Below are 23,003 nucleotides of genomic sequence, written 5' to 3'. Positions count from 1 at the left end.
GGGAAGGAAGGAAGGAGGGGGGGAGGGAGGGAGTGAGGGAGGGAGAGGGAGAGAGAGAGAGAGAGAGAGAGAGAGAAAGATATTGCCACTTGGAGCAGTGGATTTGAAGTGCAGGTACTGAGCCCCACTAATAACCCTGGTGTCTAGGTGTGGGAGTGGGGGGGAGTCAGGCCAGAGCACTGCTCAGCTCTGGCTTAAAGTACTGCTGGAGATTGGACCTAGAACATGAAAATCTTTTGCATAACTATTATGCTATGTCCCCAGCCCACCCATTCCCCCTTTTTTTAAAAAAAATTAATATTTATTTTCCCTTTTGTTGCCCTTTTTTTTTTTTATTGTTGTTGTAGTTATTGCCATTGTTGTTAGATAGGACAGAGAGAAATGGAGAGAGGAGGGGAAGACAGAGAGGGGAGAGAAAGACAGACACCTGCAGAGCTGCTTCACCACCTGTGAAGCGACTCCCCTGCAGGTGGGGAGCCGGGGGCTTGAACCAGGATCCTTATGCCGGTCCTTGCACTTCGCGCCATGTGCACTTAACCCACTGCATTACCGCCTGACTCCCGCCACTTCCCTCTTTTTAAACTCATGGATGTGAAATGAGCACTTATTTTAGAACATCAGTGCTTGATTATCTCTGGATAAGAAATTCAGCAAGTAGGATTTCACACAGTCCAAATATGACTTGCATGGTGATGGAAAAACTGTTGCTTGAGTGATGAGAGTGTTTCAGAGGTGGGCTGGATCGGCTCTGGTGATCCCTGGGAGTGTGCAGCTGTGGAGTAAGTGCACGTGACCCAAGAAAAGACTTTGAGACCCAAGAAAAGACTGACACAAGTTGTAAATGCTCTGACGCGTTCCAGTGAAGTCTGCTGTGAGAACTGTTGTCTAAAGCACTGTAACCCTAGGTTGCATTTTGTCTCAGCTTAAATAAGGTTAAATAGAGAAGAATTTGCTCCACATTTTCATGTTTCCATCCTTGTAATTCCGTGTTAGAAATCATCAGTTTTGCCCAGTATTTATACTTCCTGCTGAACTAAAGTGCATACCAGCCTCTCAAGGGTGAACGATAGAGGAGTTTGTAAACAACAATTCTGGGAGGTTCCAGCCGCCAGCAAGAGCAGCTTGGCTGCTGGGGATTCTGTGACCAACCTGAGCAGGTGTCTGGGAACAAACGTCTTCATTCACAGGCTTGGTTCTGCAGCCCTTCTGTACTCCCTGCTTGGTTTTGTTGTTGTTACTCCCAGGCTTTTTTTTTTTTTTTTTTTCAATCTCTATTTATTTGATAGAAACAGCCAGAACTGGAGAGGGAAGGGGGGACAGAGATGGAGAAAGACAAAAAGATACCTAATGCCCTGCTTTACCACTCACAAAGCTTTACCACTCACAAAGCTTTCCCCACGTCCTTGAGCATTGTAACATGTGCGTCCAACCAAGTGCACCTCCACTTGGCCCCACTCCCAGGCTTTACACGTGAAAGTTTCAGCACTCTGACTACTTCTTCATTCTTTTTATTTCAGACAGAGTGAGGAAGAAAGAGAGACACCATAGTACTGGTCTGCCATCCACAGAGCCTTCCCAGAGCTGTGGTGCTCCCATGTGGTGCTGGGTATTTGAACCCAGAGCCACGTGTTTGAACAGGTGCAGGTTCCACTCATTGAGCTGTCTCCTGCCCCTCCCTTGTTTCCTAGCTGAGTAAATCTTATAGTCTGCAGATTTGGGTTTAAGGTGGGAAAGGAGGTATTAGGAGAAACTTAAATTCTTGCTTTATGCAAACAGTGACAACAAAGTAACGCTCTACACTTGAAGAGCTATGTTTACACTTCAGTTTAATTTGAATAGATCCACTTTCAACACACCCCCATCTCTCATTAAAGTAAGACAAACTATAAAAATAGACTGAGGAAAACAGCAAGCATAGTGGTCAGCAGAAGACTGTCTGCCTGTGGCTCTTAGTGCCTAACTTCAATACTTAGCACCACCATAAGCCAGAACTGAACAGTGCTGTGGTCCTGGGGTCTGTCTCTCTCTCTCTCTGTGAAGATATGAAGATATGTGTGTGTTTAAAATACATACCTTGGGAGTCGGGCGGTAGCACAGCGGGTTAAGTGCAGGTGGCGCGAAGTGCAAGAACCGGCGTAAGGATCCCGGTTCAAGCCCCGGCTCCCCACCTGCAGGGGAGTCTCTTCACAGGTGGTGAAACAGGTATGCAGGTGTCTGTCTTTCTCTCACCCTCTCTGTCTTCCCCTCCTCTCTCCATTTCTCTCTGTCCTATTCAACAATGACAACAATAACTACAACAACAATAAAAAAAAAACAAGGGCAAGAAAAGGGAAAATAAATATAAAAAATTAAAAAATAAAATACATACCTTTTTATTCTTTTTAAGGATTTTTAACTAAAGGGGCTCAGTGATAGACCTCTAGATTTTCAGGCACAAGGTTCCAAGTTCCAGGACTGCACACAGCAGAGTCGTGTTCAGTCTTCTGTCTACCTTATGAAATAGATAGCAGGGCTTAGGGGCAACAAAGCAGGTCATTAGGTAATGTGGTGCTTTGTCATGTGCAACGAAGGTTTGCACCTCATCTCCAAGTCCAGTCGACCCCACTACACTGGAGGGAGCTTGGGTTCTGTGGCTTCTTCTCACTCGAGCCTCTCTGTCTTTTTATCTTTGTCACCTCTGTCCCTCACCACTGCTGGCAGGCTTGTTATAGTTGTTGACAGAAGGAGACATAAATAAGGAGAATCACCACTCCATCACTGGTGAAACTTCCCTCCCTTGCAGGAACTCCCATGTGATGACCAAGAACTAGAGCCGAGGTCCTGGTGCATTTTAAAGTGTGCATTCTACCAGACGAGCCACCACCCGTCCCCTGAACATCGTCTTGTGGTCTCAGAGAACATGGAGTTTTCGGATTAGGGGCTAAAGCAAGAAGCATGTTAGCAGGCTGTAGTTGTGACCCACGGAAGGGAGGAATGATGAAAACCCAAATTAAAATACTGGGGAGTGTGGTCCAAAGAAAGTATCTCTAAGAGAGATAAGGAGGTAAAATCCTCACAATGTGGTGGTGGCTGTTGTAGTTGAAGAAAAGGAAGGAAAGGAACCCAGTGGTTGCCTGGTTTCTAGATTGGGTGCTTGGACTTGTATTAACCGAACAGGGGTGGGGGCGGGGTGCGTGCAGACAGGCTGTAAGGAGAGATGAGGCTAGCCCATGGCAAGCTGACTTTAAGGTGCCTTTCGATCACGCACGCTGGCACGTCTAGTTCGACGGCAAGGATGCATAAGTCGAGACGCTGTAAAGGCTGTTAGTGCGTAAGGTGTCTGGTGAAAACCAGGCAGGAACAAGGAGATGGAAAGTCAAGGGGCAGCTTGGGATATCTGCACTCGTCAGATTTAGATTATCAGAGAAGGCAGGAAAGGCAGCTGGAATGTAGAAAGGTAAGAACGCTGTGAATAAACCATCCTGCAGGAATAGATGAGATTAGGTTAAGATCAAAGCGAGCCTAATGCAGTTTGCAGACATGTTTTGTTTGGCTGGCAAGGGGTTGAATCATGCAACATTCCCAATTTAAATTACAGGCTAACATTTGACTAAAAAAACGCCAGGCTTCTGACTTCTCTTTAAAATAAACGGGCGGCCAGGAGGCAGATTGGACAACATGAGTGGTTCTGTGTGGTAATGATTTACTATGATACATCTCCCTCTTTTAAAGAAGTCTGCAGTGTGGATGCTGCTTGAGTGAGTCCTGAAGACATTTGCACTTTCTGTTTCTGAGCCAAGACTCAGCACAGGGTAAAGGTACAAGGAGAGCTTGGTGACAGACTTTAGAGCACTTTGAAGACAAATTTAGGAGTCTTGATAGTAACTGATGAGTCAGAGGCTGATGAAGCTACAGCTATATGTTGAAGGATTATTCCTTTGTTGTTGTTATTGAAAAACAAACAAACAAACAGAACTGCTCCAGGCTGACTTTTTCAGGTAAAGAAAGAGATACAGAAGGAGAGAGGGAAGCCTGAAGGTCCCCGCAGTGTGCTCAGGGTCAGGCTTGAACCTGGGTGTTGCACACATGCAAAGCAAACGCACCACCCAGGTGAGCTGTCTTGCCGGCATTGGGAGATGATTCTCAGCCCAGGTGATGAGAAGCCGAGCCTGGGGGAGGTGGCACAGACGTTGTACACCAGATGTTCATAGGTCACAGGTTCAGTCTCGACACTGTCATTTGCCACAGCTGAACGGTGCTCCAGTCAGTCGATCTGTCTGTGTCTTTCATGAAAATAGGAAGCTACAACATTTTTTTAAATTTTTTTTAATATTTATTTTATTTATTTATTCCCTTTTGTTGCCCTTGTTGTTTTATTGTTGTAGTTATTATTGTTGTTGTCGTTGTTGGATAGGACAGAGAGAAATGGAGAGAGGAGGGGAAGACAGAGAGGAGGAGAGAAAGACAGACACCTGCAGACCTGCTTCACCGCCTGTGAAGCGACTCCCCTGCAGGTGGGGAGCCGGGGTTCGAACCGGGATCCTTATGCCGGTCCTTGTGCTTTGCGCCACCTGCGCTTAGCCCACTGCACTACAGGCCGACTCCCGCTACAACATTTTTAAAAGATTGAAAGAGGGCGCCAGGTGTTGGCACACCTGGTTAAGTGCATACATTACAGTACTCAGGGACCTAGGTTCAAGCCCCTGCTCCCCACGTGCAGGAGGAAAGCATCATGAGTGGTGAAGCAGGGCTATCAGTGTCTCTCTGTCTCTTTCCCTCTCTGTCTCCCCCTTCCCTCTTAAGTACTCTCTGTCTCTATCTAGTCATAAATAAAATATTTTTAAAAGATGGAAAGAAAAAGTTAGTAGGTTTGAAAGGGAAGAGACTAACGAGATGGTGAGGGTGTTTCTGTATGTAGGCAAAATAGTAGAATGTCAGTCTCTTCTGGAGGAGTTGCCCCAGCAGGACACCTGTCCCACAGGGTCATGGAGCTGACTGAGAAATGTGTTTGCCGACTTTCAAGTGTGTAGTTTGAGATGATGGTGACAGTACAGACATGAGCATTGTCCTTGCTGCAAGCCGAGAAGTAGATAATAAGCAAGAGACTGGGGCTGAGGGAACAAGCTTGTTAGACAATATCACAGCAAAGCTTGTGCCTGGTCACACTGCCCTTTCGAACATCGACACAGTGGGCTTTCCTTTCCTTCTCCCCTCCCCTCCCCTCCCCTCCCCTCTTCTCCTCTTCTCTTTACCAGAGCACTAATCAGTTCTGGCTGCAAAGGATTGAACCTGGGACTTTGGAGCCTCAGGCGTGAGAGTCTTTTTGCATGACCACTATGCTATCTCCCACACCCCTCAGTAGACTCTTTAAAGGACCTTTTAGGGCCAGGCAGCGGCACCTGGTAACACACAGTGCTGGAGGTCCTGAGCCAAGCACCGGCTCCCCACCTACGAAGAGGAAGCTTCTTCATGAGCAGTGAAGCAGGTCTGCAGGAGTCTCTCTGTCTCTCTCCCTCTCTGTCTCCCCATCTCCTCTCAGTTTCTCTCTGTCCTATACAATAAGATAGAAAAATAAATAAATGAAATGGAAAAAAGTTAATAGCATAAAGATGCTTATTTTAAAGGTCCTTTTAAAACAGAGACTAAAATTAACAGGTGATTATTATTATTATCCAAGTACCAGGCATTGTTCTAAGTTCTTTACACAGAACATTAGTCCTCACAGCCACTCAAAGTACCATTGTCATCTCCATTTTTTTAAAAATCTTTTTATTTATTTATTATTGTATAGAGGCAGAGAGAAATTGAGAGGGGAAGGGGAGATAGAGAGGGAAAGAGACAGAGACACCTGCAGCCCTGCTTCACCACTCATGAAGTTTTCCCCCTGCAGGTGGGGACCAGGGGCTTGAACCTGGGTCTTTGTGCCCTGTAATGTGTGCGCTGAACCAGGTGTGCCACCGCCTGGCCCCTGTTATCTCCATTTTACACAGTGAAACTTGCTGGCGTAGGAGTTAATGCACTTGCCAGGAAGGCTGACAAAAGGTTACTAGGAGGCATTTCTGTCGGTCACTGTGTTAAACTATATGTACATTGGGCACATCACAAATAAGGCTCATTCACAAGTAGGAAGCCTTACAGCTTTGTCTGGGAGCTTCAGTGTGACTTATGTCAGAGCTGACTGTTTGGTTCAGGACCCTGTAGAAGAGATGAAACTGCAAGACTGAACCTTCAGTTGCCTTTCCAAGGTGACCTTGACGGGGTTTTCCTTCTCGTCCTTTAGTTCATGTCTCAGTGTTAACTTACCATGTGCATTTTAATAACTCCTTCTGAAAAAAATGTCAAAGACCTTTTACAAACTAAATAATGTTCATCTCTCGGGCCAGGCAATGGCGCACCCAGTTAAGTACACATAGCACTATGTGCAAGGACCTGGGTTCGAGTCCCCACTCCCCATCTGCAGGGGGGTCGCTTCACGAATGATGAAGCAGGTTTTCAGGTGTCTATCTTTCACTCCCCCACTCTATCTCTCCCTCCCCTCTCAATTTCTCTCTGTCTTATCCAATAAAATGGAATAAATGGCGGCCAGGAGCAGTGGTTTGGTAGTGCTGGCACTGAGCCCCAGCCATAACCCTGGAGGCTAATAATAATAATAATAATAATAATAATAATAATAATAATAATTTTAACCTCTCTTGATATGTTCTCGTGAAACATCATCACAGAACAGATTTGACAAATACTTGAATGTGGACAGAGGTGAGAATGCTTTACATTGCAGAGAAACCAAGGCATTTGTACAAAGTCCTCTAGCTTGTTGAGTTTTCACGCCTGGCTTCTTCCTCCCCGGTTTGCAGATGAAATACGTGAAGGAAAAATTTCAAAATGAAACAAACAAAGAGGTGCTTCTCATGTGCATTGGCATCACTTCAGGAGTCGGACGACTGTTCTTTGGCCGGATTGCAGATTACGTGCCTGGAGTGAAGAAGGTTTATCTGCAGGTACTTTCTTTTTTTTTTTAATATTTATTTATTTATTCCTTTTGTTGCCCTTGTTGTTTTATTGCTGTAGTTATTGTTGTTGTTGTTGTTAGTGTCATCATTGTTGGATAGGATAGAGAGAAATGGAGAGAGGAGGGGAAGACAGAGAGGGGGAGAGAAAGACACCTGCAGACCTGCTTCACCGCCTGTGAAGCGACTTCCCTGCAGGTGGGGAGCCGGTGGCTCGAACCAGGATCCTTATGCCGGTCCTTGCGTTTTGCGCCACCTGCACTACCGCCCAACTCCCTGCAGGTACTTTCTTAAACCTTTCCCCACCTCTCCCTTCACCTCTGCCTCCAGAAACACATCATCGTCACCACCTGGTTGAGCACTGTCTGTATTTACTTGTTTAAATCCTTCTGTGAAACGAGAAGGATTCTCTGGAGCATACTCTCTACAAGTAGCTTCTCAAAGGCAGGGGGAACTTTGCATTCTGGGCTTTCACGTGTAAAATCGGCCATCGAACAAACTGTCTTCTTTTCTTTTTTCTAAATTTCTTTAGTGGGGGGAACTGATGTTTCAGTCAGCAGTAAAATGCAGTAGCTTTCACTGTATTCAATTTCAGTAGTTTGTTACTGATGTCATTGTTGCTGGACAGGACAGACAGAGAGAAATGGAGAGAGGAGGGGAAGACAGAGAGGGAGAGAAAGACAGACACCTGCAGACCTGCTTCACCGCCTGTGAAGCGACTCCCCTGCAGGTGGGGAGCCGGGGGCTCGAACCGGGATCCTTATTCCGGTCCTTGTGCTTTGCGCCCCATGCGCTTAACCTGCTGTGCTACTGCCCGACTCCCTTTTTTAAAAAATATTTATTTGTTCCCTTTTGTTGCCCTTGTATTTTTATTGTTGTAGTTATTGATGTCATCTTTGTTAGATAGGACAGAGAAATGGAGAGAGGAGGGGAAGACAGGGCGAGAGAAAGACAGACACCTGCAGACCTGCTTCACCTCCTGTGAAACGACTCCCCTGCAGGTAGGGAGATGGAGGCTCAAACCGAGATCCTTACGCCAATCCTTTCACCACGTGTGCTTAACCCGCTGTGCTACCACCTACCACCCAACTCCTGAGGATGTCTTTATGTATCATTATTAATATTTTAAACCAGAGCACTGCTTATCTCTAGTTCATGGTGGTGCTGGGACATCATAGCCTTACGCACTGATGTTTTTTTCATAACCATTACACTCTCTCTCCAATCCCCAGGTACAGGAATTTAAGCAAGGAAATGATTATGACTTTCGTTACATTTTATAATTCTCATGCCAGTAGCTAAAGGTTGAGATGGAGTGGAGGAGGAGGGGACAAGAACTCAGGAGGTCACAAAAGGCTATAGTTCCATTTACATGGTGTACCAAAAACAGACAGATTCTAAAGACAGGAAGTAGATAAGGGGTTTCCTAGGACTGGAGGAAGGAGAGAATGTGAAGGAATGGCTACTGAGTATGAGGTTTCTCTCTGGGTGACGCAAACATCCTAAAGTTAGTGTTGGTGGTTGGACACCTTGTCAGTGAACTGAAGCCTAAACTAAAACGCCCAAGCTTTATGGTATTTGAGTCTTACACAGCTTCTTCTTCTTTTTTTTTTTTTTTAAGTATGGAGACAGAAGGAGTGGTTGGAGATTTGAAGTAGCACACGTCATTGAGCACACACACCCCAGTGCCCATGGACTAGAGTTCAGGCCCCTGGTCCTCACCTGCAGGGGGGAAGCTTAGCAAGTAGGGAAGCAGGGCTACAGGTGTCAATCTCTCTCTCTCTCTCCCTCTTTACCCCTTCCTTCTGAATTTCTATCTCTATCCAAGAAATAATTTTTTTCAATTTTTTTTGCCTCCAGGGTTATTGCTGGGGCTCAGTGCCTGCACTATGAATCCACTGCTCCTGGAGGCCATTTCCCCCCCCTTTTGTTGCCCTTGTTTTTTTAAAAATTTATTTATTTATTCCCTTTTGTTGCCCTTATTGCTTTATTGTTATAATTATTATTGTTGTCATTGTTGGATAGGACAGAAAGAAATGGAGAGAGGAGGGGGAGATGGAGAGGAGGAGAGAAAGACACCTGCAGACGTGCTTCACCACTTATGAAGCAACTCCCCTGCAGGTGGGGAGCCATAGGCTGGATCCGGGACCCTTCCGCTGATCCTTGTGCTTTGCACAGTGCACTTAAGCCGCTGTGCAACCACCCAACTCCCTTGTTGTTGTTTTTTTATTGTTACTGTTGTTGTTGGATAGGAAAAGCAAAACCGAGAATGCTCTCAGGATGGGAGCGGCAAGCAGTGTCAGCCACAGGCTAGGGGTCCTCCATCAAGGACTTAAAGCACAGCGGTTTAGGCCACGTGGAGCTAGCAAGATGGCCGCCTCCCACTATGCCCACCAGCCCTTCTCCAGGTCGGGTCACGGAAGAGAAAAAAGAGAAGAGAGCAAGCAGAAGCAGGAGAGACTTTTATGGGAGAATTCCAGAAGTGGCAAGTCAGGATGGGATTGGCTAGAAACAGGGGTGGAGAGAGGCAAAAGGCATGCTGGGAAGGTGGAAGCATCCTTAGCAACTGTTGCAATGGTTTTAACTGAATTAGCAATACCCTGAGGGGATAACGTGGTGGAGATCTGTAAATAATACTTGCATGGAAATATAGTGGTTTGTGGGCCCTGCCAGTGTTCAACCACATCTGCACAATTTCCCAACAATGATGAGAAAAAGGCATTCATTGCAGTTAACAACTTGCACCAGTTGGTGGTGTGACTGCTGAGCCGTGCGGGTGATCAAATTAGTGCTCAGTAAGCACTGTCCCCTTGCCCTGGTCCTTCAAAGAAGGTTCCTTTGCTTTTCCACATGGAGAAGCAGGTAGTGAGGAACTCAGGTCACTTCACTGTGCGACTGTGTGTGCAAAGATCCAGGCACTTGGCCACAGGAAGGAGTCGGCTAGGAAGGAAGTGTGGACATAGGGTACCGTGTACTTTTAATCTGACACTTTTACCAAGGGAATGTTGCTTTATAAGGCAAGTGGTCCCGGGATGCAATATCACAGCTCCCTCCACTTCAGGGCACAGTGTCCCCATCCCCCTTTAATTTATCTTCTTTATAGGGGAATTAATGGTTTACAGTCAACCATAAAATGCAGTAGTTTGTACATGTGCTAATAATAACATTTCTGTCTTCCACATAGTCAACTGCTACTAAGTCCTCCTCTGCCATCCTGGTCCAGGACCTAAACACTCCTTCCCACCCCAGAGTCTTTTACTTGGGTGCAATGCATCAAACCCAGTCCAAGTTCTGCTTTTCCCAGCCCTCCCCCCCCCCCAACCCCCCAGTGTATTTGAAGCACTTATGATCATTCCCTCACTTCTTGGGATAGGCTTATCCAACAGGTAGTGGAACAGTTGGTCTTTTTCTCAAGTGTCAGGGAGCCCTCTAATGGATATTTGTTGCATTACAGCTTTTCACAAATTCTGAAAGTGTCTGCTCCATTCCAGAACCTGATGAGATGATACAAACAAGACAGACATGGCCCTGAGCTCTTGGAGCAATGCTCAAGCCATGAACGTTGAGCACATTTACAGGTGCACACACACACACACACACACACACACACACACACACACACACACACACACACACACACACACACACACACGAAGAGTGGCACTGGGAGAAGTCGGCAAGCTTAGGAGACTCCTGATTGACAAGACCTGGCAATCTGAAAGGAAGAGATTGGACTTCAAGTGTAGTGGGTCTTTGTCGGAGAGAGAATCCTGAGGTTTGGTTATCACTGGGAGGGATTCAGGAGAGGAAGAAAACCAGTTAGAGAGTCAGCACAGTGGTTGAGAGAGAGAAAGAGGTGGAGAGGGAGAGAGAGAGGAGGCCCAAGCTAAGGTGTACCCATAGATAACGTCCTGATATGCTTTACTTAGAGCTGTTTTATTCCTTTTTTTTTCCCCCTCCAGGGTTACTGCTGGAGCTCGATGCCAGCACTACAAATCCACTGCTTCTGGCGGCTATTTTTTCCCATTTTATTGGCTAGGACAGAGAGAAACTGAGAGAGGAGAGGGAGATAGAGAGGGAGACCTGCTTCAACACTTGTGAAGTGTCCCCCCTCCCCCTTCAGGGAGGGAATAGGGACCCAAACCCAGATCCTTGCACATAGTATTATGTGGACTTAACACTGCCCACCCCACCCCACCCCTGCTATTTTATTCCAAAACAACCTTTGAAAGTCACGTCCAATATGTGGGCTGATCTGGTCATTTGCCACCTTTTTTTTTGTTTGTTTTTGGTGGAGGGAGCCATTTCAGTAGGTGTTCCCTGTGCTTTACAAAGAAAATATAGTTGTCCTTAACTTGTCCTTTGATGCCCAGTCACACAGCGTTGAGTTCAGGCTAGCCGCAGCTGGCATCACACAGCCGTAGCCCACGCGGGCACAGTGTTGGTAGCACACAGTGCTGCATGCTGAGCCGCAGCTGAGCGTTCCAGAGAAGCCTGTGAAGGAGAGAGAGGAGTCTCTGGGGAGCCACTGATGGGCTTCATCTTGTGATGACAGTCACACCCAGCCCACACAGGACTCTGGACTTGCTCCTTTCAGTCACTCCCCCTGTTCATTCTCTTTCTCAAATAAGAGAGTAAGTGGCCCAGGAGGTAGCACAGTGAATGAATTCTTTGCACTTTGAAGCACTGGATCCTGAGTTCAAACCCTGGCATTGCATAGGCCAGAATTCCACTCTACTTTATGTTCACCCCCCCTCCTTCCCTCCCTTCTGCCTCATAAATAAATAATTCTTTAAAAATAAAACCAGGGGAGTCGGGTGGTAGCACAGCGGGTTTAATGCACGTGATGCAAAGTGCAAGGACTGGTGTAAGGATCCCGGTTTGAGCCCCTAGCTCCCCACCTGCAGGGGGGTCACTTCACAGGTGGTGACGCAGGTCTGCAGGTGTCTGTCTTTCTCTCCTCCTCTCTCGATTTCTCTCTGTCCTATCCAACAACAACGACATTGATAACTACAATAATAAAACAACAAGGGCAACAAAAGGGATAAATAAATATTTATAAATAAATAAAATAAAATCAGAAGAGTGAAAGAGCTGTCTGAGGAGCATTGGTATCAGGCATGCGTGAGGCCCCGGGATCACATTAAGGAAAGATCAAGGTGAACTGGCCTGGTGAGGAGAGCAGTGCTGACAGAAAGGTGGCTGACTGACCAGTAACCCGAACACCCTGAGCATGTCACCGGGCCCTTAGAGTACTCCCTTTCCCTGAAAGCAGACTGACATCGTGGTGTCTGTCCCAGGTGCTCTCCTTCCTCTTCATCGGCCTGATGTCCATGATGATTCCTCTGTGCCGTGTGTTTGGGGCGCTCATTGCTGTGTGTCTCGTCATGGGTCTCTTCGATGGATGCTTCATCTCCATTATGGCGCCCATAGCTTTTGAGTTAGTTGGTGCCCAGGACGTCTCCCAAGCGATTGGATTTCTGCTCGGACTCATGTCCGTTCCCATGACTGTGGGCCCACCCGTTGCTGGTAAGTGTAATTGTTCTCTAGTGGCTCGATTAAGTAGTAGCATGTTCTACTATGGGGAGTTCATTTTGCAATCTGTTATAGACTTGGAAATCCTTAAAAAGAATAATAAAGAAAAGTTTGTCCTTGAATACCAACTCAAACTGTTTTTTTATTATAGGTATAAAAATAAGAGAGTAGTATGTCATGGTTTTATGTTGAATACTATTTCATAGAGTATGTGAGTCCCACTTCTGTGTAAAATGTATTATGATTTATTGGTTTTCTGACTTTGTGTATATTCAGCCTATAACATCTTAAATAAGAACAGCTGCAGATGGCATGTTTAAAAAGTTTGCTGAGCAGACCCTCTTATTCTTTTTTTTAATTTATTTATTTATTTATTTATTTATTGGATAAAGACAGCCAGAAATTGAGAAGGGAGGTGGTGATAGGGAGAGAGAAAGAGAGACACCTTCAGCCCTGCTTCACCACTTGTGAAGCTTCTCCTAGCAGGTGGGGACTAGGGGCTTGAGCCTGGATCCTTGAGCATTGTAATATGTGCACCCAACCAGTTACACCACCACCCAGCCCCTAGACCCTCTTATTCTTTTTTAAAAATTTTTAAATATTTATTTATTTTCCCTTTTGTTTCCCTTGTTTTTTATTGTTGTTGTAGTTATTGTTGTTATTATTGATGTTGTCATTCTTAGATAGGACAGAGAGAAATGGAGGGGGGGAAGACAGAGAGGAGGAGAAAAAGACACCTGCAGACCTGCTTCACAGCCTGTGAAGCGACTCCCCTGTAAGTGGGAAGCCGGGGGCTTGAACCGGGATCCTTACACCAGTCATGTGCTTAACCCACTGTGCTACCGCCCGACTCCCAACCCTCTTATTCTTACTGGTATCTAAAACACTAAAAAAATGTATAGCAGTAAGCTTCTGGGCTGTATGCTTTAACAGTTTCTATATTTTCTTTCAGAAAGTGTTTTTGGAGAAATAGAAACATGGCTTCCTTAAAAAAGTGAGAGATGAGTGGTTCACCACTCTGGGGGAGAGAGAGAGAGAGGGATGAAGGGGACCAGGAAATAGCTCACCTAGTAGCTAGTAGAATACACACTTTACAAGACCTGGGTTTGAGCCCCAGCCACCACATGGAGCACATACATGGAGGAAGCTTCCTGAGCAGTGGGCTATAGGGTCTTTCTCTCTCTCTCTTACCCAATATCTAAAATAAAAAAAAAAAAAAAAAGATCATGAAAGGTTTCTTTAATTATCTTTATTGGATAGAGACAGAGGAATTGAGAGGGCAGGGGGAGAAATAGGGGGAGAGGGACACCTGCAGCCCTAATTCATCTCTCATGAAGCTTTCCCCCTGCAGGTGAGGACCAGGGGCTTGAACCCAAGTCCTTGCACACTGTAGTGTATGTGTGCTTAACCAGGTGCGCCACTGCCTGGTCCCAAAAGATTTCTAAATGTGTGTGCTTTGTAGAAGAGCTATACTTCCTAGTTAATGAAAAATAACATTTAGTGGAAGCAACCCAAACATCATCAAGTAAATAAATGAACAAAATGTGTATAGTTACACAAAGTCATTCAGCTATAAAAAGAATGGAGTGCTATGCAGACATACGTCCCGTGTTTATTATTTCTTGGGCACCAGTGTAAGTTAATATGATAGATCATTCAATAAGGTTGTGACAAAGTTTGAATGTATGTACTTGAGGGACTCAGGTAAAAGTTCAGCTCAGTTCATCCTCATATCCAAAGCTGCACATATCTAGCAACTTTGCCGACTGGGAACTTCCTCGTGAGTCCAGCAAGCAGTCACTGTGAAGCAGGCTAAATAAAGTTGACATTCTAGAGGTCACAGGGTCCTTCTAGGAAAAGCCTCACTCACTCTTCCTTCATCTTTCCTGTAAAGGGATATGCTGTTTACTCTTTTCTTTTTTTATAAAAGGAACTTTTTTTTTTTTTTAAAGATTTCCAAGTCCACAGCAGCTTGCGAGTAGCCCTTCAGCAGGAACAGGATTTGCTACTAGAAGTGATGGATAACAGGCCAGGAGTAAAGGAGACACCCAAGGCAGGCAGAAAAATGCAGTTGGCAACAGAAAGGCCCTGTCTCACTAAGAGATCCCTAAGGGTGAAAGGTTCATGAACATGGTCATGCTAAGAGAAATAAGGAGTGAGAGCCAGCTCCTGGATGGTTTCACTCAGATGTGAAATAACTGAAATAAACAAACAAACCTGACTCTTCGACTGTGGTGGTGACACAGGAATGTTGGTGGTGAGAATAATGAGTTCTATACTCCTAAATATATTAATTTTTAAAGAAACTTAAAGACCCAGGGCAGAAAAAGGGTGAAAGATTTGGTTATATATTAAATACTCTGATTCAGAAGATAGGCAAATGAAACAAATATTGCAGGGCTAGCTTCACGGGTGGGAGAGAGATGACCAGGAACTCAAGGTTGAGTGGGAATGCAATGCAACTCTCTTTCATTGATCAGAAAAGAATCTTCCTCTATTTATACCTTCTGTGATGGAAGTGGCAGGTCAGAAAAAGGAAGTGACTAGAAGAGGGGGTGGAGCACGAAAGTAGCAGGCTTCCATCTAACCAGTGGGGATTAAACCAATGCCCTGTAGGCAGGGTGGGTCTCAGGTAAAGCAGCAATTATGTAAATAGACCACAGCATCAAGCAATGCAAGGGAACCTGGCATGATGACCAATACGGATAGAAACAAAAGGGGTCTTAGAAGCAGAATTAGCCAAAGGAGAAATGATGGCCAACAAAATATATTCCATAGTTTAGATTTCTAAACATATATATATATATTTTAATCACCATCACCGGTGGTTCACTGCTTCAGGCCAACTTCTTTAGGGAGAGAAGGAGAGATATTATGACACCAAAGTTTCCCCCAGTGACAATGGGAATTGATTGGGGTTTGAACCTAGGTCACGCTCTTTACAAAGCAGGCCCCCCTCCTGGGTGAGCTTTCTCACATCTCTGTATGTGTTGGTACACAATTGGATAAATCCTCAGCTCATTATTTAGTAGCTAGGTATTCAGAACAATGGGTTCTGTAGATAATTCAGACAACCATGATTATATAGTAGAAGTCACAGAAGCTTAGAAACACCAAGATAATTTTTTAAAATATTTTATTTATTAATGAGAAAGGAGGAGGAGAGAGAAAGAACCAGACATCACTCTGGTACATGTGCTGCCGGGGATCGAACTCAGGACCTCATGCTTGAGAGTCTGATGCTTTATCCACTGCGCCACCTCCCGGACCACACCAAGATAATTTTTAAAACTCAAATTTTGTTAAAGGAAAAACAGAAATAGAGTACTCTGTAAGTAAGTTTTCAGAAGCACAGTCCAAGGATCTGTTTGGATGCTCATACTCTTATGTTTTCTTCCCCTTACTCTTTGTAAAATGTATTTAACAACTTTTATGACCCTCTTAGATTTATCATTTTTCATGCTTTTAGTTTTTAATCTTAAATAATTTATGGTTTTGTAAATAAATAGATCCAAGAAAGTTTGACATGTTGACATTTTGAAGTATGTGTACTAAAGAAGACTCACCTTTGTGGTGTGTATACCTTTAGATAAGAACCCTTCAGATAGATAAGAACCCTTTAGATGGATGTATGTCAGAATTTCCCAAATGGCTTCGGAAGGTTTTGAGAAAGCCAGACCTTGGTTGCAAATAGTTTTTTTTTAATTTATTTATTATTGGATAGAGACAGGGAGAAATTCAGATGGAGGGGGAGAAGGAGAGGGAGAGAGAGACAGAGAGACACCCTGCAGCCCTGCTTCACTGCCGGTGAAGCTTTTCCCCTACAGGTGAGGACTGTAGGCTTGAACCCTGGTCCTTGTGCACTGTAGTATGTGCACATAACCAGATGCAGCATCCCCTGGCCCTGGTTGCACAGTTTTCATGTGATATCTTGATATGAACACCCACAGACCTATACTTTATGACAAGACTATAGATAAATCTTTTCTTTCTTTGTTGCAAAAGAGATTACAGATCCATCTCCTAAAAAATGTCTTATATCTGAGATGCTGTCTGAACTAGTGCTAAGATGAAGTTATTAGCTTGAGGCAAGTTAATCAGTTTGACAGACCTGGAATCCCTCTGGCCCACACTTGTGTTCCTCTTGATGACAACTGTTTTCCCTTTGCAGGGCTACTTCGAGACCAGCTTGGCTCTTATGATGTGGCCTTCTACCTTGCTGGAATCCCTCCCCTTATCGGAGGTGCTATCCTTTGTTTCATTCCGTGGATCCATAGTAAAAAACAAAGAGAAATCAGCAAGACTGCTGGAGAAGAAAAGATGGAGAAAATGTTGGAGAACCAGAACTCTCTGCTGTCGAACTCATCTGGAACCTATAAGAAAGAATCTGACTCTGTTATTTAATATCTTATATACCTCCTCCACCAGACTGAACTTGGCTTTCAGAAGCCTAAGCAAGTTTTCCTTTTATATATGAATTTCAAATTTCTTATTTTTTTAGATCACATACTAGGCATAGCACAGTAATTGGGAAGTGGAAATCTTATTACTACAAGGAACCATTTTCTGCCACTGAGTAGTCTGAAGTTTCTGTGAGTTCTGATGGCGGAGCTGCTGGTACATGAAGACGTGTCTGAAAGTCAAATATTGTGAGAATTTGACACTTTCTCAGTAAAAAAGCAACTTTGGAAGCTGTGAATATTCTTTAGCTTGTACAAATATTTTAAAATACCTCAAGCTATACTGAAAGGGTTGTGGTTTGGTTAGGACTAGAAATGTTGTTTGTAGTGTCACAAGGTTGTTTTTAGTTCTACCATCTCTGTTTTGATTTTTTTCTGCAGTATGAAACTTTTTTTTTAATGAAATATAAGACTGGCAAGGGGCAGGTGTTGGAGTGCTTGGTTTAGTGCATATACTACCATGCACAAGGACCTGGGTTCAAGCCCCCAGTCCCCACCAACAAGAGGGAAACTTCACAAGTGGTGAAGCAATGCTGCAGGTGTCTCTCTGTCTCCCCCTCCCTCTCAATTTCTCTCTGTTCTATCAAGTAAAATAAATAAAGTTAAAAATTAAATAACATTAAATTAAGCCTGGATTTCAGATAACATTGGATCTACTAAAACCTTGAGTCTGTTAAAATTGGTTTGCCTACTATTATATAAGTCATGAGATTAAGTGCCTGTGACGTGTTCCAGTGGCAGGGGATCTTCTTGGGGAAGATGCTAGGAGCGTATTCAGAATCAGTATAGGAGGTGAAAAGAATGTTGCTCAGACAGACAGAGCAGCTCAGATGGACAGAGCAGCTCATAAATCAGGCATTTCTTCCATTAACATGTATTCCCTTTGGGTTTGCAGTGTGCTTTATTCAAGTAGTCAGAAACACCCCAATTGAATTGTGTGTGTGTGTGTGTGTGAGAGAGAGAGAGAGAGAGAGAGAGAGAGAGAGAGGCTTCTGGATTTGTTAGCCATAGGACCTGGTATTGAGCATGTTATCAAGGTGCAGTTATAGGTACATAAATGGGGATTTTTGTATACATTAAAAAAAATAATCCCTTTTGATTGTAACAGCAGATCAAACTACGTAATGAAACTTATAGGTATTGAACATTTTAAAATACTTTTAAAGAGAAACAACTCCTACAGTCCTAACACTTTCTGGCAACACTTTGTATTCTTATCGACGTGTCCTAACGTGCTCCACATTGGCATCCCCATACTTTCTCCCCTCTCTATAAAGAAGGCCGTGAGAACATTTTAGAGTAGGCTGGGAGGCAAATAAAGTGTTAGATTCTCAAACCTAAGGTACCAAGTTCGATCCCCACCATTGCGTGTGCCAAAGTGACGCTGTAGTTTTCTCCCCTGCCTCTTTCCCATTCATATATATAAACTTCCTAAAATAAATAAATAAATCCATTAGATTTTGAAGGGTCTCAAATTAAAAATCAAAACTATGCTATGACCCATACTCATCTAGGGAAAAAAAATGGAAAAATTTCTATATTCTTGAAATTCTACTTGAGTGTGGTTTTGTTTCTTATGTAGGTCTTTAAAAATCATCACTATATACAAATAAATCCTAAATATAGATGTTTATTAACTTTTCCTCAAACATAGCTTGCTCACCCGGGAAGAACGAATGCTAGCTTTCTCTAAAGCACCTCCAGGGTCTGTCTGTTTCTAGATTTCCTGCAAGGAGAGAGGATACTGGCCCTGCTCTTCTCAGCGTCTGTTGTTTTTCAGAGGCAAGACGCTTCCAGCGTTTGTCTCTAACTAAAGCTGGAGATACCTGGGAAGCTTATAGGTGTGTGGTCATTGGTGATAAATTGGGGCACATTGGACAGAGGAGAGTAAAGTTATTAAATGGAAGATTTATTTTTAGTAGGATTTTAACTAATTTGGAATTACTCAGTAATGTAATTCAGTGGTCTACTATTCCACACCATCTCAACCTAGTACTTTGAATACCTAGGTAATGTATCATGAGAAGGTTCTGTCTTCTTCTAGCGTTTGCCAGAAGGTTCTATTGTATAGAACATCTACCTTTCAATGATGCATGACCCTTTCCTACTCTTATTTTAAGCCTCTGGAAACGGGCTTTGAAATGATAATGTAGCAATTATGTTCATTTATTCATTCCTAAATATATAAAATCATCTCATTCTCAGTGCTTCTGAGATCAGCAGAGATATGCCACACTGACATCAGTCATCAAATTCGCCATTAAAATTTTAACTATCATAGTTTTAATGTAGACAAGACTGTAGTTTTATACAAAGGGCAATTCCAGAATTAAAAAACAAAATGTATTATGTAGAGACTTTTAAATGTGTGCCTTTGAGTGGTTGAAGCCGCTTATTTGCGCTGTGCTTATGATCCTGCCCCCACCTCCATACTGAAGGAGACTTTAGTGCCGTAGTTGCTCACATTCAGTCTCTCTACATCTCTCCCCCTCTTCTCTCTCTCTCTCTCTCTAGATATATATATATATATATATATATATATATATATATATATATATAGTATAATTTTGACTTATTTTAGGGGAAAGGGACTCTAAAATAATTTGACATTTAATCTCACTTGTTTCCATATTGACAGAAGAGTAACTTAAGTACGGTAAAACTTAGATCTCATAATATTATTTGTGTAGAGTATTATATACATACATAGTTTTCAGTCTAATGGGACAAATCAGCTAGTATCTGTAACACTGGGGAAAAAAACCACTGCATTATAACAAACTTTTATAGAGCACTCTTTTATGAGGGAGATAACCTAATGGTTGTACAAAGAACTTCAGCCTGAGGCTCTGAAGTCCCAGATTCAGTCCCCAACACTACCATAAACCAGAACTGAGCAGTGCTCTGGTAAAAGGGAAAAAAAGAGACATGGAGGAAAGAAAGGTTCAATTCCATAAAATACACATCAAAAGCAAGTAGTCAGGTGGCACAGTGGGAACAGTGCTCAGCCTGCAAGCATAGCCCTTGGCATCACATTGCTTTAGTCATGTTCTAGTTCTCTCTTTTTCCCTGTCCCCCTCTCTCTTCTTCACTTTCTCATTTATAAATGGATAAATAAATATTTAGTTTTTAAAAACTAAGAAAATGAACATCTCTAATAATCATAAAGTCTGTTTTAGCCCAGGAAATAATTCCAGAGTAAATCCTTTCTAACTTCTGAACAGGGTTTCTTTTGTAATAAAGTGACCTGATTGTCCTAAATATTTTTGCTCAATCCAGATATTTTTTGAGAGGAATGGAAGAATCAGAACTCTGCTTTGTCTTATCACCTTAATTCTGATAGAATTGAGCCAGTTCTCAAACCCAAACATTTCTGACATTTGAAGCCAATAGGGAAGAAAGTATTATTCACAGAAACTCTGAATCAGACACTATTTTAACAAACTCCCAAGAATCTTTCAGAGACATTTTGGTTAAATTTTATTATAGTAAAACTTGTGGGATGCATTCATCTCAGTAGTAGAAGACATCCGCCAGGCCACAGAGTTTCAGTGTTCAGTCAATTGCAGGACCTGACAATCATTGCATAGCGCTCACATTAAGCTTCACATTTTGTTCATTAAAAAATAAAACTAAAACAGACTTCCTTTGTAGTTCATGATCCATCTATTAACTGTCCACATATGTGGTTGTTGATTTCATGGCTGTGCCCAAGTAATGGAGAAACCTTTGGCACCGTTAGCTTCAACTCTTCATAAATATATGCTTAGTTGAAAGTAAGTCTATGTATCTGGTAATTCTAACTATTTAAATTGCACTCAAGAATATTTTAATTTGTATCACTTTGTTAACTATCAATGCAAGGTGACTTCTGGTGTTAGAATAGGACATGGGGCATAATGTTTGGGATACGTAACCATTGGGTGGCTCTGACCCATTTCTGGTAGTGGTCTTTCATACAGTTATTTCATATTCTTTCCTTATTCCCTTTATCTATCTCATTCTTTCACTTTCCCTATCTTTCAGAAACCTGCTGAGGTCCATGATTCACCAGTTGTTTATTCCCAGTTGCCTTGGCCTTATGGAACCCCATCCAGTTTTATATAATCTGGAGAATGTCTTGCTCTGAAGTTTGTGCTAACATTTAAACTATCTTTATTTAAATATTTAAAGCAAAAAGAGATGCTTTGACAGAATAGCTTGTCCAAGCTTTTAGCATAGATATTTTCAGAGTATATTTTTTACATTTTTATATTCTATTAAAGTTTTGCTATATCGTAGTTAAAGAAAAAGCCTTGGGTTGTCATGGACCTCTTAAAGACATTCCTAGTGAAGTGCTGGAGGCCGCCTTACTTGATGGTGATGGTGTTAGAATACATTTCTAGAGACTAGAACTACAAATAGAAGTCATGAATAATTGGCTCCAGTTCTACATACACAGACTATTTAAGTTTTTAAAACTCCTTAGAAAGTTTCCAACACTTGGCCTGCACATTCTGGAGTAATATCTATAATCTTATTAGTTTGAAAGACAAATGGCATCTGGGCTAATAGAAAAAAAAATGTGTCATCTATAATAGCTTAACTCTCAAGATGCAAACATTTTGTCTTATTAAATCAAAAAGATCGATTTGTCCTAATGGTCATTGTGGAATATGAACACACAAGAGGAGGACCTGCCACTTAACGGACTTCATCATTAATTCTGCTCACCCTTAACTAATTTTGTAGGTTAGTGTAAGGAAAATGTACTACGTAGGGCAGAATTTGAGAATAGTTTAAGGGACAGAATACAGAGCAACACCAATTTTTCGTGCGCTCACTTGGGCTCAGCATGCTCATAACTTTATTTGTTGACAGAGACTAATATTTTATTTTACAGATACACTGTAGAGTGATGGGCTGCCATTCTCAAGAATAGTCAAATGCCCACAGCTTGATGTGAAACCTGTATACAGATCAGAAGTATAATTATGTAATGCCTTAAATGTGGGCTCTCAGCTGACTTTTCTGAAACAACAACCCATAAAACAACTAATTGTCACATATTTGAATCAAAGAAACCTTAAAACATTGGAATTTCATAGTTCATGTAGTTTGTCCAAATTTAACTATCAGTTTTAAAATAGTAATCATCTTGACCTCTGTACAGGAATTCCTCCATGGTACTATTTCTTTTTAGCTATGAAATAACATAGTAGGCTACCTCAATTATAAAGTGGAAGATTTCAATATTTGTGTTAGCAAGTTGGAAAGACACTAGGAGTAAAATAAAACTTATGTACAAAAATAAACAAACAAAAAAACTACTTGATCATGACAGCCTAACTACCTCGGCTTTCAGTGTCCAACTAAAAGTTTATCTTTAATTCTTGTTTGATCAGAAGAGAATTAATGGTGACTTTAGAATTAAAGTGCAACTAATTGGAGAGGTGTCAAAATGTCAGTAACATTCCTTGTATTTTGTTCTGACAAATGGATATAAAAGAAACAACAAAAAGAATATTAACTAGTGTGGCCTGTGGATAGTATGAAAAAGGAAACAAAACCTGAGGAAATGTATCATTTACATAGAGTAATGAATACATACTACAATGTTTCACCAGTAGTTTTTCAAATCACCGTAGCAGGTGAAGGTGAAAAGGTACTGTTTTCACTGGCCGTGGAGATGATGACTGGCACTGGACTGATTGTATGATGTACTTAGCTTCACAGCTTACTGGTTAAAGTCTGCCTAACAGGCGCACTTTCCTGTGGGTACAAGGACAGTCTCAGTGAATTTTTGTTAATGGAGCGTTTGAAGATGACACCAAGTGTGACAATCTAAAGCTGTTTCTAGACATTCAATATGACTGATGTATTCGGGAGGAATAAATATGCATGGGATAACTGTCACATTCGATCTCTTTTGGAGCCTCTGATATATAACTTTTATTCTTTTTATTCTTTTCAGTATTTGTCTGCTATTAGGAGTAGTTTGGTGAATGACTTAAATCCATGGAAACACGAGAATTTTTTCTCC

At 42.6% G+C, this 23,003-nt stretch overlaps 1 protein-coding gene across 2 annotated transcripts in view; it reads left to right on the top strand.

Moving 5' to 3' along the window:
- Nucleotides 1-23,003, top strand: part of SLC16A10 (solute carrier family 16 member 10) — a 155,930-nt gene that overhangs the window by 128,833 nt on the left and 4,094 nt on the right. The window contains exons 4-7 of one of the 2 annotated variants that reach the window (XM_007528144.3): nucleotides 6,834-6,977; nucleotides 12,287-12,515; nucleotides 16,693-19,008; nucleotides 19,039-19,498. In XM_007528144.3, the coding sequence (XP_007528206.1) occupies nucleotides 6,834-6,977; nucleotides 12,287-12,515; nucleotides 16,693-16,925 (606 nt within the window). In that variant the 3' untranslated portion in view covers nucleotides 16,926-19,008; nucleotides 19,039-19,498. Of the gene's footprint in view, nucleotides 1-6,833; nucleotides 6,978-12,286; nucleotides 12,516-16,692; nucleotides 19,009-19,038; nucleotides 19,499-23,003 lie in introns of those variants that run through there. The other variant, XM_060190633.1, reaches the window with a different exon arrangement.

The sequence above is a fragment of the Erinaceus europaeus genome, chromosome 4 (genome assembly GCF_950295315.1).
Source record: "Erinaceus europaeus chromosome 4, mEriEur2.1, whole genome shotgun sequence".
Classification (NCBI taxonomy): Eukaryota; Metazoa; Chordata; class Mammalia; order Eulipotyphla; family Erinaceidae; genus Erinaceus; species Erinaceus europaeus.
Note: the sequence above shows the minus strand (reverse complement) of the source record. Positions and strands in the feature narration are given on the sequence as shown.